This window comes from Carassius carassius, chromosome 2 (assembly GCF_963082965.1).
Source record: "Carassius carassius chromosome 2, fCarCar2.1, whole genome shotgun sequence".
Lineage (NCBI taxonomy): Eukaryota > Metazoa > Chordata > Actinopteri > Cypriniformes > Cyprinidae > Carassius > Carassius carassius.
The window spans coordinates 510001-522500 of record NC_081756.1 but is presented as its reverse complement, the minus strand read 5'-3'; the positions used below and the strand labels follow the sequence as shown (position 1 = coordinate 522500).

General features: G+C 50.4%; 1 protein-coding gene across 7 annotated transcripts in view; it reads right to left on the bottom strand.

The window, feature by feature from the left end:
- Nucleotides 1-12500, bottom strand: part of nrxn2b (neurexin 2b) — a 458944-nt gene that overhangs the window by 139976 nt on the left and 306468 nt on the right. For all 7 annotated transcript variants that reach the window (XM_059505743.1, XM_059505742.1, XM_059505739.1 and 4 more), the window contains one exon: nucleotides 11027-11230. In XM_059505743.1, the coding sequence (XP_059361726.1) occupies nucleotides 11027-11230 (204 nt within the window). The remainder of the gene's footprint in view (nucleotides 1-11026; nucleotides 11231-12500) is intronic.

The window sequence follows — 12500 nt, the reverse complement described above, 5'->3', positions numbered from 1 at the left end:
AGAGACCGTGTGTGAGAGAGAGTGTGTGAGAGAGTGAGTGTGAAAGAGCGTGTGTGAGAGAGCATGTGTGAGAGCGTGTGTGAGAGTGTGTGTGTGAGAGAGCGTGTGTGAGAGAGTGAGTGTGAGAGAGCGTGAGTGTGTGTGAGAGAGCGTGTGTGAGAGAGTGAGTGTGAGAGAGCGTGTGAGAGAGTGAGTGTGAGAGAGCGTGTGTGAGAGAGCGTGTGAGAGAGCGTGTGTGAGAGAGCATGTGTGAGAGAGCGTGAGTGTGTGTGAGAGAGCGTGTGTGAGAGAGCGAGTGTGAGAGAGCGTGTGTGAGAGAGCGTGTGTGAGACAGCGTGTGTGAGAGAGCGTGTGTGAGAGAGCGTGTGTGAGAGAGTGAGTGTGAGAGAGTGAGTGTGAGAGAGCGTGTGTGAGAGAGCGTGTGTGAGAGAGTGAGTGTGAGAGAGCGTGTGTGAGAGAGCGTCTGTGAGAGAGTGAGTGTGAGAGAGTGTGTGTGTGAGAGAGTGAGTGTGAGAGAGCGTGTGTGAGAGTGAGTGTGAAAGAGCATGTGTGAGAGAGCGTGTGTGAGAGAGCGTGTGAGAGAGTGAGTGTGAGAGAGCGTGTGTGAGAGAGCGTGTGAGAGAGTGAGTGTGAGAGAGCATGTGTGAGAGAGCGTGAGTGTGTGTGATAGAGCGTGTGTGAGAGAGCGAGTGTGAGAGAGCGTGTGTGAGAGAGCGTGTGAGAGAGTTAGTGCGAGAGAGCGTGTGTGAGAGAGCGTGTGTGAGACAGCGTGTGTGAGAGAGCGTGTGTGAGAGAGTGAGTGTGAGAGAGCGTGTGTGAGAGAGTGTGAGTGTGTGTGAGAGAGCGTGTGAGAGTGAGTGTGAGAGAGCGTGTGTGAGAGAGTGAGTGTGAGAGAGCGTGTGTGAGAGAGTGTGAGTGTGTGTGAGAGAGCGTGTGTGAGAGTGAGTGTGTGAGAGAGCGTGTGTGAGAGAGTGAGTGTGAGAGAGCGTGTGTGAGAGAGCGTGTGTGAGAGAGCGTGTGTGAGAGTGCGTGTGTGAGAGAGTGAGTATGAGAGAGCGTGTGTGAGAGAGTGTGTGTGAGAGAGATTGTGTGAGAGAGCGTGTGTGAGAGAGCGTGTGTGAGAGAGTGTGTGCGAGAGAGTGTGTGTGAGAGAGTGAGTGTGAGAGAGTGAGTGTGAGAGAGTGAGTGTGAGAGAGCGTGTGTGAGAGAGCGTGAGTGTGTGTGAGAGAGTGTGTGTGAGAGTGAGTGTGAGAGAGCGTGAGTGAGTGTGAGAGAGCGTGAGTGTGTGTGAGAGAGCGTGTGTGAGTGTGAGAGCGCATGAGAGAGAGTGTGGGAGAGCGTGAGTGTGTGTGAGAGAGTGAGTGTGAGAGAGCGTGTGTGAGTGTGAGAGAGAGTGTGAGAGAGCGTGTGTGAGAGAGTTAGTGTGAGAGAGCGTGAGTGTGTGTGCGAGAGTGTGTTTGAGTTTGAGAGCGCGTGAGAGAGTGTGAGAGAGCGTGTGTGAGAGAGTGAGTGTGAGAGAGCATATGTGAGAGAGTGTGTGTGAGAGAGCGTGTGCGTGAGAGAGTAAGTGTGAGAGAGCGTGTGTGAGAGAGCGTGAATGTGTGTGAGAGAGCGTGTGTGTGAGTGTGAGAGAGTGAGTGTGAGAGAGTGAGTGTGAGAGAGCATGTGTGAGAGAGCGTGAGTGTGTGTGAGAGAGCGTGTGTGAGAGAGCGTGTGAGAGAGTGAGTGTGAGAGAGCGTGTGTGAGAGAGCGTGTGTGAGAGAGCGTGTGAGAGAGCGTGTGTGAGAGAGTGAGTGTGAGAGAGCGTGTGTGAGAGAGCGTGTGTGAGAGAGCGTGTGTGAGAGTGAGTGTGAGAGAGAGCGTGTGAGAGAGTGAGTGTGAGAGAGCGTGTGTGAGAGTGCGTGTGAGAGAGTGAGTGTGAGAGAGCATGTGTGAGAGAGCGTGAGTGTGTGTGATAGAGCGTGTGTAAGAGAGGGAGTGTGAGAGAGTGAGTGTGAGAGAGCGTGTGAGAGAGTGAGTGTGAGAGAGCGTGTGTGAGAGAGCGTGTGTGAGAGAGTGTGTGGGAGAGAGTGTGTGTGAGAGAGTGAGTGTGAGAGAGTGAGTGTGAGAGAGCGTGTGTGAGAGAGCGTGAGTGTGTGTAAGAGTGTGTATGAGAGTGAGTGTGAGAGAGCGTGAGTGAGTGTGAGAGAGCGTGAGTGTGTGTGAGAGAGCGTGTGTGAGTGTGAGAGCGCATGAGAGAGAGTGTGGGAGAGCGTGAGTGTGTGTGAGAGAGTGAGTGTGAGAGAGCGTGTGTGAGTGTGAGAGTGCGTGAGAGAGAGTGTGAGAGAGCGTGTGTGAGAGAGTTAGTGTGAGAGAGCGTGAGTGTGTGTGTGAGAGCGTGTGTGAGTGTGAGAGCGCGTGAGAGAGTGTGAGAGAGCGTGTGTGAGAGAGTGAGTGTGAGAGAGCATATGTGAGAGAGTGTGTGTGAGAGAGCGTGTGCGTGAGAGAGTAAGTGTGAGAGAGCGTGTGTGAGAGAGCGTGAATGTGTGTGAGAGAGCGTGTGTGTGAGAGTGTGTGAGAGAGTGAGTGTGAGAGAGCATGTGTGAGAGAGCGTGAGTGTGTGTGAGAGAGCGTGTGTGAGAGAGCGTGTGAGAGAGTGAGTGTGAGAGAGCGTGTGTGAGAGAGCGTGTGAGAGAGCGTGTGTGAGAGAGTGAGTGTGAAAGAGCGTGTGTGAGAGAGTGTGTGTGAGAGAGCATGTGTGAGAGTGAGTGTGAGAGAGAGCCTGTGAGAGAGTGAGTGTGAGAGAGCGTGTGTGAGAGTGCGTGTGAGAGAGTGAGTGTGAGAGAGCATGTGTGAGAGAGCGTGAGTGTGTGTGATAGAGCGTGTGTGAGAGAGCGAGTGTGAGAGAGTGAGTGTGAGAGAGCGTGTGAGAGAGTGAGTGTGAGAGAGCGTGTGTGAGAGAGCGTGTGTGAGAGAGCGTGTGTGAGAGAGTGAGTGTGAGAGAGTGAGTGTGAGAGAGCGTTTGTGAGAGTGAGTGTGAGAGAGCGTGTGTGAGAGAGTGAGTGTGAGAGAGCGTGTGTGAGAGTGTGAGAGAGTGAGTGTGAAAGAGCGTGTGTGAGAGAGCGTGTGTGAGAGAGTGAGTGTGAGAGAGCGAGTGTGAGAGAGTGTGTGTGAGAGAGCGTGTGTGAGAGAGCGTGTGTGAGAGAGTGAGTGTGAGAGAGCGAGTGTGAGAGAGCGTGTGTGAGAGAGCGTGTGTGAGAGAGTGAGTGTGAGAGAGCGTGTGTGAGAGAGCGTGTGTGAGAGAGCGTGTGTGAGAGAGTGTGTGTGAGAGAGCGTGTGTGAGAGAGCGTGTGTGAGAGAGTGTGTGTGAGAGAGTGAGTGTGAGAGAGTGTGTGTGAGAAAGCGTGTGAGAGAGTGAGTGTGAGAGAGCATGTGTGAGTGTGAGAGTGCGTGAGAGAGAGTGTGAGAGAGCGTGTGTGAGAGAGTGAGTGTGAGAGAGCGTGAGTGTGTGTGAGAGAGCGTGTGTGAGTGTGAGAGCGCGTGAGAGAGAGTGTTAGAGAGCGTGTGTGAGAGAGTGAGTGTGAGAGAGCGTATGTGAGAGAGTGTGTGTGAGAGAGCGTGTGCGTGAGAGAGTAAGTGTGAGAGAGCGTGTGTGAGAGAGCGTGAGTGTGTGTGAGAGAGCGTGTGTGTGAGAGAGCGTGTGTGTGAGAGAGAGCGTGTGTGAGTGTGAGAGAGTGTGTGTGAGAGAGCGTGTGTGAGTGTGAGAGAGCGTGTCTGAGACGGCGAGTGTGAGAGAGCGTGTGTGAGAGAGCGTGTGTGAGTGTGAGAGAGCGTCTGTGAGACAGCGTGAGTGTGTGTGAGAACGTGTGTGTGAGAGAGAGCGTGTGTGAGTGTGAGAGAGCGTGTGTGAGTGTGAGAGAGTGAGTGTGAGAGAGTGTGTGAGTGTGAGAGAGTGAGTGTGAGAGAGCGTGTGTGAGTGTGAGAGAGCATGTGTGAGAGAGCGTGAGTGTGTGTGAGAGAGCGTGTGTGAGAGAGCGTGTGTGAGAGAGTGAGTGTGAGAGAGCGTGTGTGAGAGAGCGTGTGTGAGAGAGCGTGTGTTAGAGAGTGTGAGTGTGTGTGAGAGAGCGTGTGTTAGAGAGTGTGAGTGTGTGTGAGAGAGCATGTGTGAGAGTGAGTGTGAGAGAGTATGTGTGAGAGAGCGTGTGTGAGAGAGCGTGTGTGAGAGAGTGTATGTGAGAGAGTGTGTGTGAGAGCGTATGTGAGAGAGTGTGTGTGAGAGAGCGTATGTGAGAGAGTGAGTGTGAGAGAGCGTGTGTGAGAGAGCGTGTGTGAGAGAGTGAGTGTGAGAGAGCGTGTGTGAGAGAGCGTCTGTGAGAGAGTGAGTGTGAGAGAGTGTGTGTGAGAGAGTGAGTGTGAGAGAGCGTGTGTGAGAGTGAGTGTGAAAGAGCATGTGTGAGAGAGCGTGTGTGAGAGAGCGTGTGAGAGAGTGAGTGTGAGAGAGCGTGTGTGAGAGAGCGTGTGAGAGAGTGAGTGTGAGAGAGCATGTGTGAGAGAGCGTGAGTGTGTGTGAGAGAGCGTGTGTGAGAGAGCGAGTGTGAGAGAGCGTGTGTGAGAGAGCGTGTGTGAGACAGCGTGTGTGAGAGAGCGTGTGTGAGAGAGCGTGTGTGAGAGAGTGAGTGTGAGAGAGTGAGTGTGAGAGAGCGTGTGTGAGAGAGCGTGTGTGAGAGAGTGAGTGTGAGAGAGCGTGTGTGAGAGAGCGTCTGTGAGAGAGTGAGTGTGAGAGAGTGTGTGTGTGAGAGAGTGAGTGTGAGAGAGCGTGTGTGAGAGTGAGTGTGAAAGAGCATGTGTGAGAGAGCGTGTGTGAGAGAGCGTGTGAGAGAGTGAGTGTGAGAGAGCGTGTGTGAGAGAGCGTGTGAGAGAGTGAGTGTGAGAGAGCATGTGTGAGAGAGCGTGAGTGTGTGTGATAGAGCGTGTGTGAGAGAGCGAGTGTGAGAGAGCGTGTGTGAGAGAGCGTGTGAGAGAGTTAGTGCGAGAGAGCGTGTGTGAGAGAGCGTGTGTGAGACAGCGTGTGTGAGAGAGCGTGTGTGAGAGAGTGAGTGTGAGAGAGCGTGTGTGAGAGAGTGTGAGTGTGTGTGAGAGAGCGTGTGAGAGTGAGTGTGAGAGAGCGTGTGTGAGAGAGTGAGTGTGAGAGAGCGTGTGTGAGAGAGTGTGAGTGTGTGTGAGAGAGCGTGTGTGAGAGTGAGTGTGTGAGAGAGCGTGTGTGAGAGAGTGAGTGTGAGAGAGCGTGTGTGAGAGAGCGTGTGTGAGAGAGCGTGTGTGAGAGTGCGTGTGTGAGAGAGTGAGTATGAGAGAGCGTGTGTGAGAGAGTGTGTGTGAGAGAGATTGTGTGAGAGAGCGTGTGTGAGAGAGCGTGTGTGAGAGAGTGTGTGCGAGAGAGTGTGTGTGAGAGAGTGAGTGTGAGAGAGTGAGTGTGAGAGAGTGAGTGTGAGAGAGCGTGTGTGAGAGAGCGTGAGTGTGTGTGAGAGAGTGTGTGTGAGAGTGAGTGTGAGAGAGCGTGAGTGAGTGTGAGAGAGCGTGAGTGTGTGTGAGAGAGCGTGTGTGAGTGTGAGAGCGCATGAGAGAGAGTGTGGGAGAGCGTGAGTGTGTGTGAGAGAGTGAGTGTGAGAGAGCGTGTGTGAGTGTGAGAGAGAGTGTGAGAGAGCGTGTGTGAGAGAGTTAGTGTGAGAGAGCGTGAGTGTGTGTGCGAGAGTGTGTTTGAGTTTGAGAGCGCGTGAGAGAGTGTGAGAGAGCGTGTGTGAGAGAGTGAGTGTGAGAGAGCGTGTGCGTGAGAGAGTAAGTGTGAGAGAGCGTGTGTGAGAGAGCGTGAATGTGTGTGAGAGAGCGTGTGTGTGAGTGTGAGAGAGTGAGTGTGAGAGAGTGAGTGTGAGAGAGCATGTGTGAGAGAGCGTGAGTGTGTGTGAGAGAGCGTGTGTGAGAGAGCGTGTGAGAGAGTGAGTGTGAGAGAGCGTGTGTGAGAGAGCGTGTGTGAGAGAGCGTGTGTGAGAGAGCGTGTGAGAGAGCGTGTGTGAGAGAGTGAGTGTGAGAGAGCGTGTGCGTGAGAGAGTAAGTGTGAGAGAGCGTGTGTGAGAGAGCGTGAATGTGTGTGAGAGAGCGTGTGTGTGAGTGTGAGAGAGTGAGTGTGAGAGAGTGAGTGTGAGAGAGCATGTGTGAGAGAGCGTGAGTGTGTGTGAGAGAGCGTGTGTGAGAGAGCGTGTGAGAGAGTGAGTGTGAGAGAGCGTGTGTGAGAGAGCGTGTGTGAGAGAGCGTGTGTGAGAGAGCGTGTGAGAGAGCGTGTGTGAGAGAGTGAGTGTGAGAGAGCGTGTGTGAGAGAGCGTGTGTGAGAGAGCGTGTGTGAGAGTGAGTGTGAGAGAGAGCGTGTGAGAGAGTGAGTGTGAGAGAGCGTGTGTGAGAGTGCGTGTGAGAGAGTGAGTGTGAGAGAGCATGTGTGAGAGAGCGTGAGTGTGTGTGATAGAGCGTGTGTAAGAGAGGGAGTGTGAGAGAGTGAGTGTGAGAGAGCGTGTGAGAGAGTGAGTGTGAGAGAGCGTGTGTGAGAGAGCGTGTGTGAGAGAGTGTGTGGGAGAGAGTGTGTGTGAGAGAGTGAGTGTGAGAGAGTGAGTGTGAGAGAGCGTGTGTGAGAGAGCGTGAGTGTGTGTGAGAGTGTGTATGAGAGTGAGTGTGAGAGAGCGTGAGTGAGTGTGAGAGAGCGTGAGTGTGTGTGAGAGAGCGTGTGTGAGTGTGAGAGCGCATGAGAGAGAGTGTGGGAGAGCGTGAGTGTGTGTGAGAGAGTGAGTGTGAGAGAGCGTGTGTGAGTGTGAGAGTGCGTGAGAGAGAGTGTGAGAGAGCGTGTGTGAGAGAGTTAGTGTGAGAGAGCGTGAGTGTGTGTGTGAGAGCGTGTGTGAGTGTGAGAGCGCGTGAGAGAGTGTGAGAGAGCGTGTGTGAGAGAGTGAGTGTGAGAGAGCATATGTGAGAGAGTGTGTGTGAGAGAGCGTGTGCGTGAGAGAGTAAGTGTGAGAGAGCGTGTGTGAGAGAGCGTGAATGTGTGTGAGAGAGCGTGTGTGTGAGAGTGTGTGAGAGAGTGAGTGTGAGAGAGCATGTGTGAGAGAGCGTGAGTGTGTGTGAGAGAGCGTGTGTGAGAGAGCGTGTGAGAGAGTGAGTGTGAGAGAGCGTGTGTGAGAGAGCGTGTGAGAGAGCGTGTGTGAGAGAGTGAGTGTGAAAGAGCGTGTGTGAGAGAGTGTGTGTGAGAGAGCATGTGTGAGAGTGAGTGTGAGAGAGAGCCTGTGAGAGAGTGAGTGTGAGAGAGCGTGTGTGAGAGTGCGTGTGAGAGAGTGAGTGTGAGAGAGCATGTGTGAGAGAGCGTGAGTGTGTGTGATAGAGCGTGTGTGAGAGAGCGAGTGTGAGAGAGTGAGTGTGAGAGAGCGTGTGAGAGAGTGAGTGTGAGAGAGCGTGTGTGAGAGAGCGTGTGTGAGAGAGCGTGTGTGAGAGAGTGAGTGTGAGAGAGTGAGTGTGAGAGAGCGTTTGTGAGAGTGAGTGTGAGAGAGCGTGTGTGAGAGAGTGAGTGTGAGAGAGCGTGTGTGAGAGTGTGAGAGAGTGAGTGTGAAAGAGCGTGTGTGAGAGAGCGTGTGTGAGAGAGTGAGTGTGAGAGAGCGAGTGTGAGAGAGTGTGTGTGAGAGAGCGTGTGTGAGAGAGCGTGTGTGAGAGAGTGAGTGTGAGAGAGCGAGTGTGAGAGAGCGTGTGTGAGAGAGCGTGTGTGAGAGAGTGAGTGTGAGAGAGCGTGTGTGAGAGAGCGTGTGTGAGAGAGCGTGTGTGAGAGAGTGTGTGTGAGAGAGCGTGTGTGAGAGAGCGTGTGTGAGAGAGCGTGTGTGAGAGAGTGAGTGTGAGAGAGTGTGTGTGAGAAAGCGTGTGAGAGAGTGAGTGTGAGAGAGCATGTGTGAGTGTGAGAGTGCGTGAGAGAGAGTGTGAGAGAGCGTGTGTGAGAGAGTGAGTGTGAGAGAGCGTGAGTGTGTGTGAGAGAGCGTGTGTGAGTGTGAGAGCGCGTGAGAGAGAGTGTTAGAGAGCGTGTGTGAGAGAGTGAGTGTGAGAGAGCGTATGTGAGAGAGTGTGTGTGAGAGAGCGTGTGCGTGAGAGAGTAAGTGTGAGAGAGCGTGTGTGAGAGAGCGTGAGTGTGTGTGAGAGAGCGTGTGTGTGAGACAGCGTGTGTGTGAGAGAGAGCGTGTGTGAGTGTGAGAGAGTGTGTGTGAGAGAGCGTGTGTGAGTGTGAGAGAGCGTGTCTGAGACGGCGAGTGTGAGAGAGCGTGTGTGAGAGAGCGTGTGTGAGTGTGAGAGAGCGTCTGTGAGACAGCGTGAGTGTGTGTGAGAACGTGTGTGTGAGAGAGAGCGTGTGTGAGTGTGAGAGAGCGTGTGTGAGTGTGAGAGAGTGAGTGTGAGAGAGTGTGTGAGTGTGAGAGAGTGAGTGTGAGAGAGCGTGTGTGAGTGTGAGAGAGTGAGTGTGAGTGTGAGAGAGCGTGTGTGAGTGTGAGAGAGTGAGTGTGAGTGTGAGAGAGCATGTGTGAGAGAGCATGTGTGAGTGTGAGAGAGTGTGAGAGAGCGTGTGTGAGTGTGAGAGTGAGTGTGAGAGAGCGTGTGTGAGTGTGAGAGAGTGAGTGTGAGAGAGCGTGTGTGAGTGTGAGAGAGTGAGTGTGAGAGAGCGTGTGTGAGTGTGAGAGAGTGAGTGTGAGTGTGAGAGAGCGTGTGAGAGAGCATGTGTGAGTGTGAGAGTGAGAGTGCGTGAGAGAGAGTGTGAGAGAGCGTGTGTGAGAGAGTGAGTGTGAGAGAGCGTGAGTGTGTGTGAGAGAGCGTGTGTGAGTGTGAGAGCGCGTGAGAGAGAGTGTGAGAGAGTGAGTGTGAGAGAGCGCATGTGAGAGAGTGTGTGTGAGAGAGTGTGTGCGTGAGAGAGTAAGTGTGAGAGAGAGTGTGTGAGAGAGCGTGAGTGTGTGTGAGAGAGCGTGTGTGTGAGAGAGCGTGTGTGTGAGAGAGAGCGTGTGTGAGTGTGAGAGAGTGTGTGTGAGAGAGCGTGTGTGAGTGTGAGAGAGTGTGTCTGAGACAGCGAGTGTGAGAGAGCATGTGTGAGAGAGCGTGTGTGAGTGTGAGAGAGCGTCTGTGAGACAGCGTGAGTGTGTGTGAGAACGTGTGTGTGAGAGAGAGCGTGTGTGAGTGTGAGAGAGTGTGAGAGAGCGTGTGTGAGTGTGAGAGAGTGAGTGTGAGAGAGCGTGTGTGAGTGTGAGAGAGCGTGTGTGAGAGAGCGTGTGAGTGTTCCTCTGGCTGAGGAGCGTCTCAGTGTGTCAACCGCTACAGAACAGTGCTGCAGACAGCTAGAGACCATCTCTGGTCATCACTCAGACCTCTCACAGACTCCTCCTCAAGAGAATCAGGAGTTTAGACAATATCCAGGCCTCAGATTCAGCTGAATGAACTGCACAGTGTCCAGCTGTTTGGATTATGCAGTTTTAACATAAACTAATAAATGAATGTGTTGATATCTGTCAGTCACACCTGAATGAAACGGCTCAGATGTCTGTAATAGTGCTCAGGCACTCGAGCTGTTTAAAACAAAACAATTTTTTTTATTATTATTTATCTGTAGCATTATCAGGTATCATCTGTCAGCATCATTAACCCTCTCGAGTCGATTAACGCGGATACGCATTTTGAGTCATTTTCTCCTGATAACCCCGAAAAGAACTTAAATTACACTTTCAGTTTTAATCGTACAGATAAGAGCAATACATCAATCGAATCTGTAAAGGGTCTACTTTTTTTTGGATACAGACATAATAAAAACAAAACTTTGTGCACTTATAAAATAAAGATAACAAACAAGGTGTGCTGTCTGCAGCCTTTGTCTGCGCTGATCTTCTTTTACAAACACGTCATTAAAATGAACTGTAACTCCGTGAATACTCAACGAAGAGACATGAGAGAGATATCTATAGAAAGCTTGACATGTCTACTTTTAAACTAAACAAGTGCCGCCGAAAACAGATATTCTGTGAATCTGAATCTGACACTACAACAATTTTCATAACATTAACTGAAATGAAATATTTTGCTGACCTCATACATCATCCGCTCAGAGCTGCTTCAGCGTACCTAATTTTTATTTTTGGGTGAACTATCACTTTAATAGAGTGAATAAATGAATGCCGTTTCTAAGCGACTTGAATAAATGCGTCAGGAAATATTTAGTTCATGTGTGACTGACAGAGATGCATCACCTGAGGTTTATGGATGGACAGTATTATCTGCAGCTGAGCCTGACAGGTGTTCAGTGCAGGCCTGTATATCTGAGAGCTGGTCAGGACGTGATGAGGAGCCGGTCTCAGGCTGTGTGCTCAGGCCGCAGTCACACACACCATTGAAGGGAAACCTCCAGCCGAGGACAGATAGAGAGACAGAGGGATGATTTCTCTCCCACCACGGTCTTTCCCAGGATGCACCGCTGCCCTGTGTCTCCCTCACCGTCACACAGACCACACCTCCTCTAAACTGACCCTGAATCAGTTCACACTGAAGCTCCTTCAAAGCAGAGACACGCTGAAGACTGGACATGAACATCAGTCAACAAAGCAGTTCTACTTTTACTCTGTTTGAATGACTAAAATAAAGATATTCAGACATTAATTTATTCATTACAATTAATTTACATGTACATTTACATTTTTAAGTTAAATTAATTTATTATCATTATTATTTATTATGTCTATAAAGTGAGAACTAAAACAAGTGTAAGTTGTATATCTTACACAATCCTGCTTCCCAAGTAAATGTCTCTTGTTTTAAGGATTGTTTAGTGAGAGAACCCACTGGTTCCACTGACAGTGGTGTGAGAGCTGTACAGGGCTGCAGCGCCCTCTGCTGGCGGACCGTGTGACCTACAGCCCGGGTGTGTCAGTGACGGAGAGCAAACACAGGGTGAGATCTGACAGAGATGGTTCAGGGAGCAGAGGTCAGACAGAGACAGACGGGTAGTTACCGAGGTTGACCGTGAGTTTGACCCGTCCTCCGTCCAGCTCCAGCCGCAGTGTGTCAGCTGACTCTTTGGATGTGGTGGCCATGAGCAGACCGTACGCTCGCTGGGACATGAAGCGCAGTGCCACATCCTCGGCCTCTGTGTGCAGCGTGCTGGGAATCAGGATCTTCAGATACATGCTGCCATCATAGCTCAACACCGTCGCCTCTGCACACACACACACACACACACACACAATCACATACGATATAAACAAGCACTGGTCTCTGATTCACCTAGAAACAGAGAGAATGATTAAAATCACTTTAGCCTTCATACAGCACGAAAACTAACAAACAGCTTGTGTCAAAAAAGGTTTGCAATAACCAGACTTTTGAGATATATACAATATATATTTTTTAAATGAATCCATATATATTATTTCAATTTATGATATTTATTTAATTTATATATATATATATATATATATATATATACACACACAGTATATTGACCCGAATATAAGACAATGTTTTTTTTCTTAAAAAGTGGGGGTCATCTTATAATCAGGGTCGTCTTATATTTGGGTCAATATGGTATTAAAAATTGTTTTTATTTGTGATTTTATATTTGTATAAAATATAAGTATATTTTTTATAATTATAATTTAGGACACCAGGACTAAAATGACATGAATAGACATGAAAAGGCAGAAACAATCATGACATGACATCATGAGCAGTATATTTAAAGGCATCAGATTGTGTTTAATTCCCTAGCACTGACAGGCCTGACACACACTGACACACACTGATCTGTGTCTGTGAGTCTGAGTGTAGTTCCTCCCGCTGACACACGGTGGCAGTACAGACTACAGAGATCAGCAGCGACGGAAAGAAACCGGCTTTAGTTAAACAGTCCGAGTGCCAGACAGCTCTGTTTCAGAAGCAGCAGAGGGTCAGACGCGGGCGGCCGGGTGTCGTCACCCGTGAGACGGAGCAGCTGGTGTGGTTAACACTGGCACAGACGGAGGTGCTTCACCTCGCCAGCATGAACCAGGACACCACAGAGATAAACGCATCACGCATGGGCTCCCACCGGCGCTAAATATACCTCTGAAGACCACAGCAACACACTGAGATTTCAGAGCATCTGCAGGATCCTGTCTCGCTGATCTCAACACTTCTGGACAGAACTCCATTAGGCCCTGATCAGACAGAACACAGGGGGTTATTCAGTGAGAGCTGTCTTTTTATTATTGTTCTGTTTCGGGTTCCCTTCGCTTCTTCTTCTGCTTGAATAGACACAAACTAGTTCTGCACATTTATGGCAAAAATTATAATGAGGATTATTTTGGTCAATATTGTAATCATGATTAACACAATTAAGAGTGAACCACATGACCAAAACTTTATACGAGTGATTTATTTAAAGATATATATCAAATATATATTTTCTGTAAATAAAGTTGCAATGAAAAAAAAAGTGTTTTGTCAAT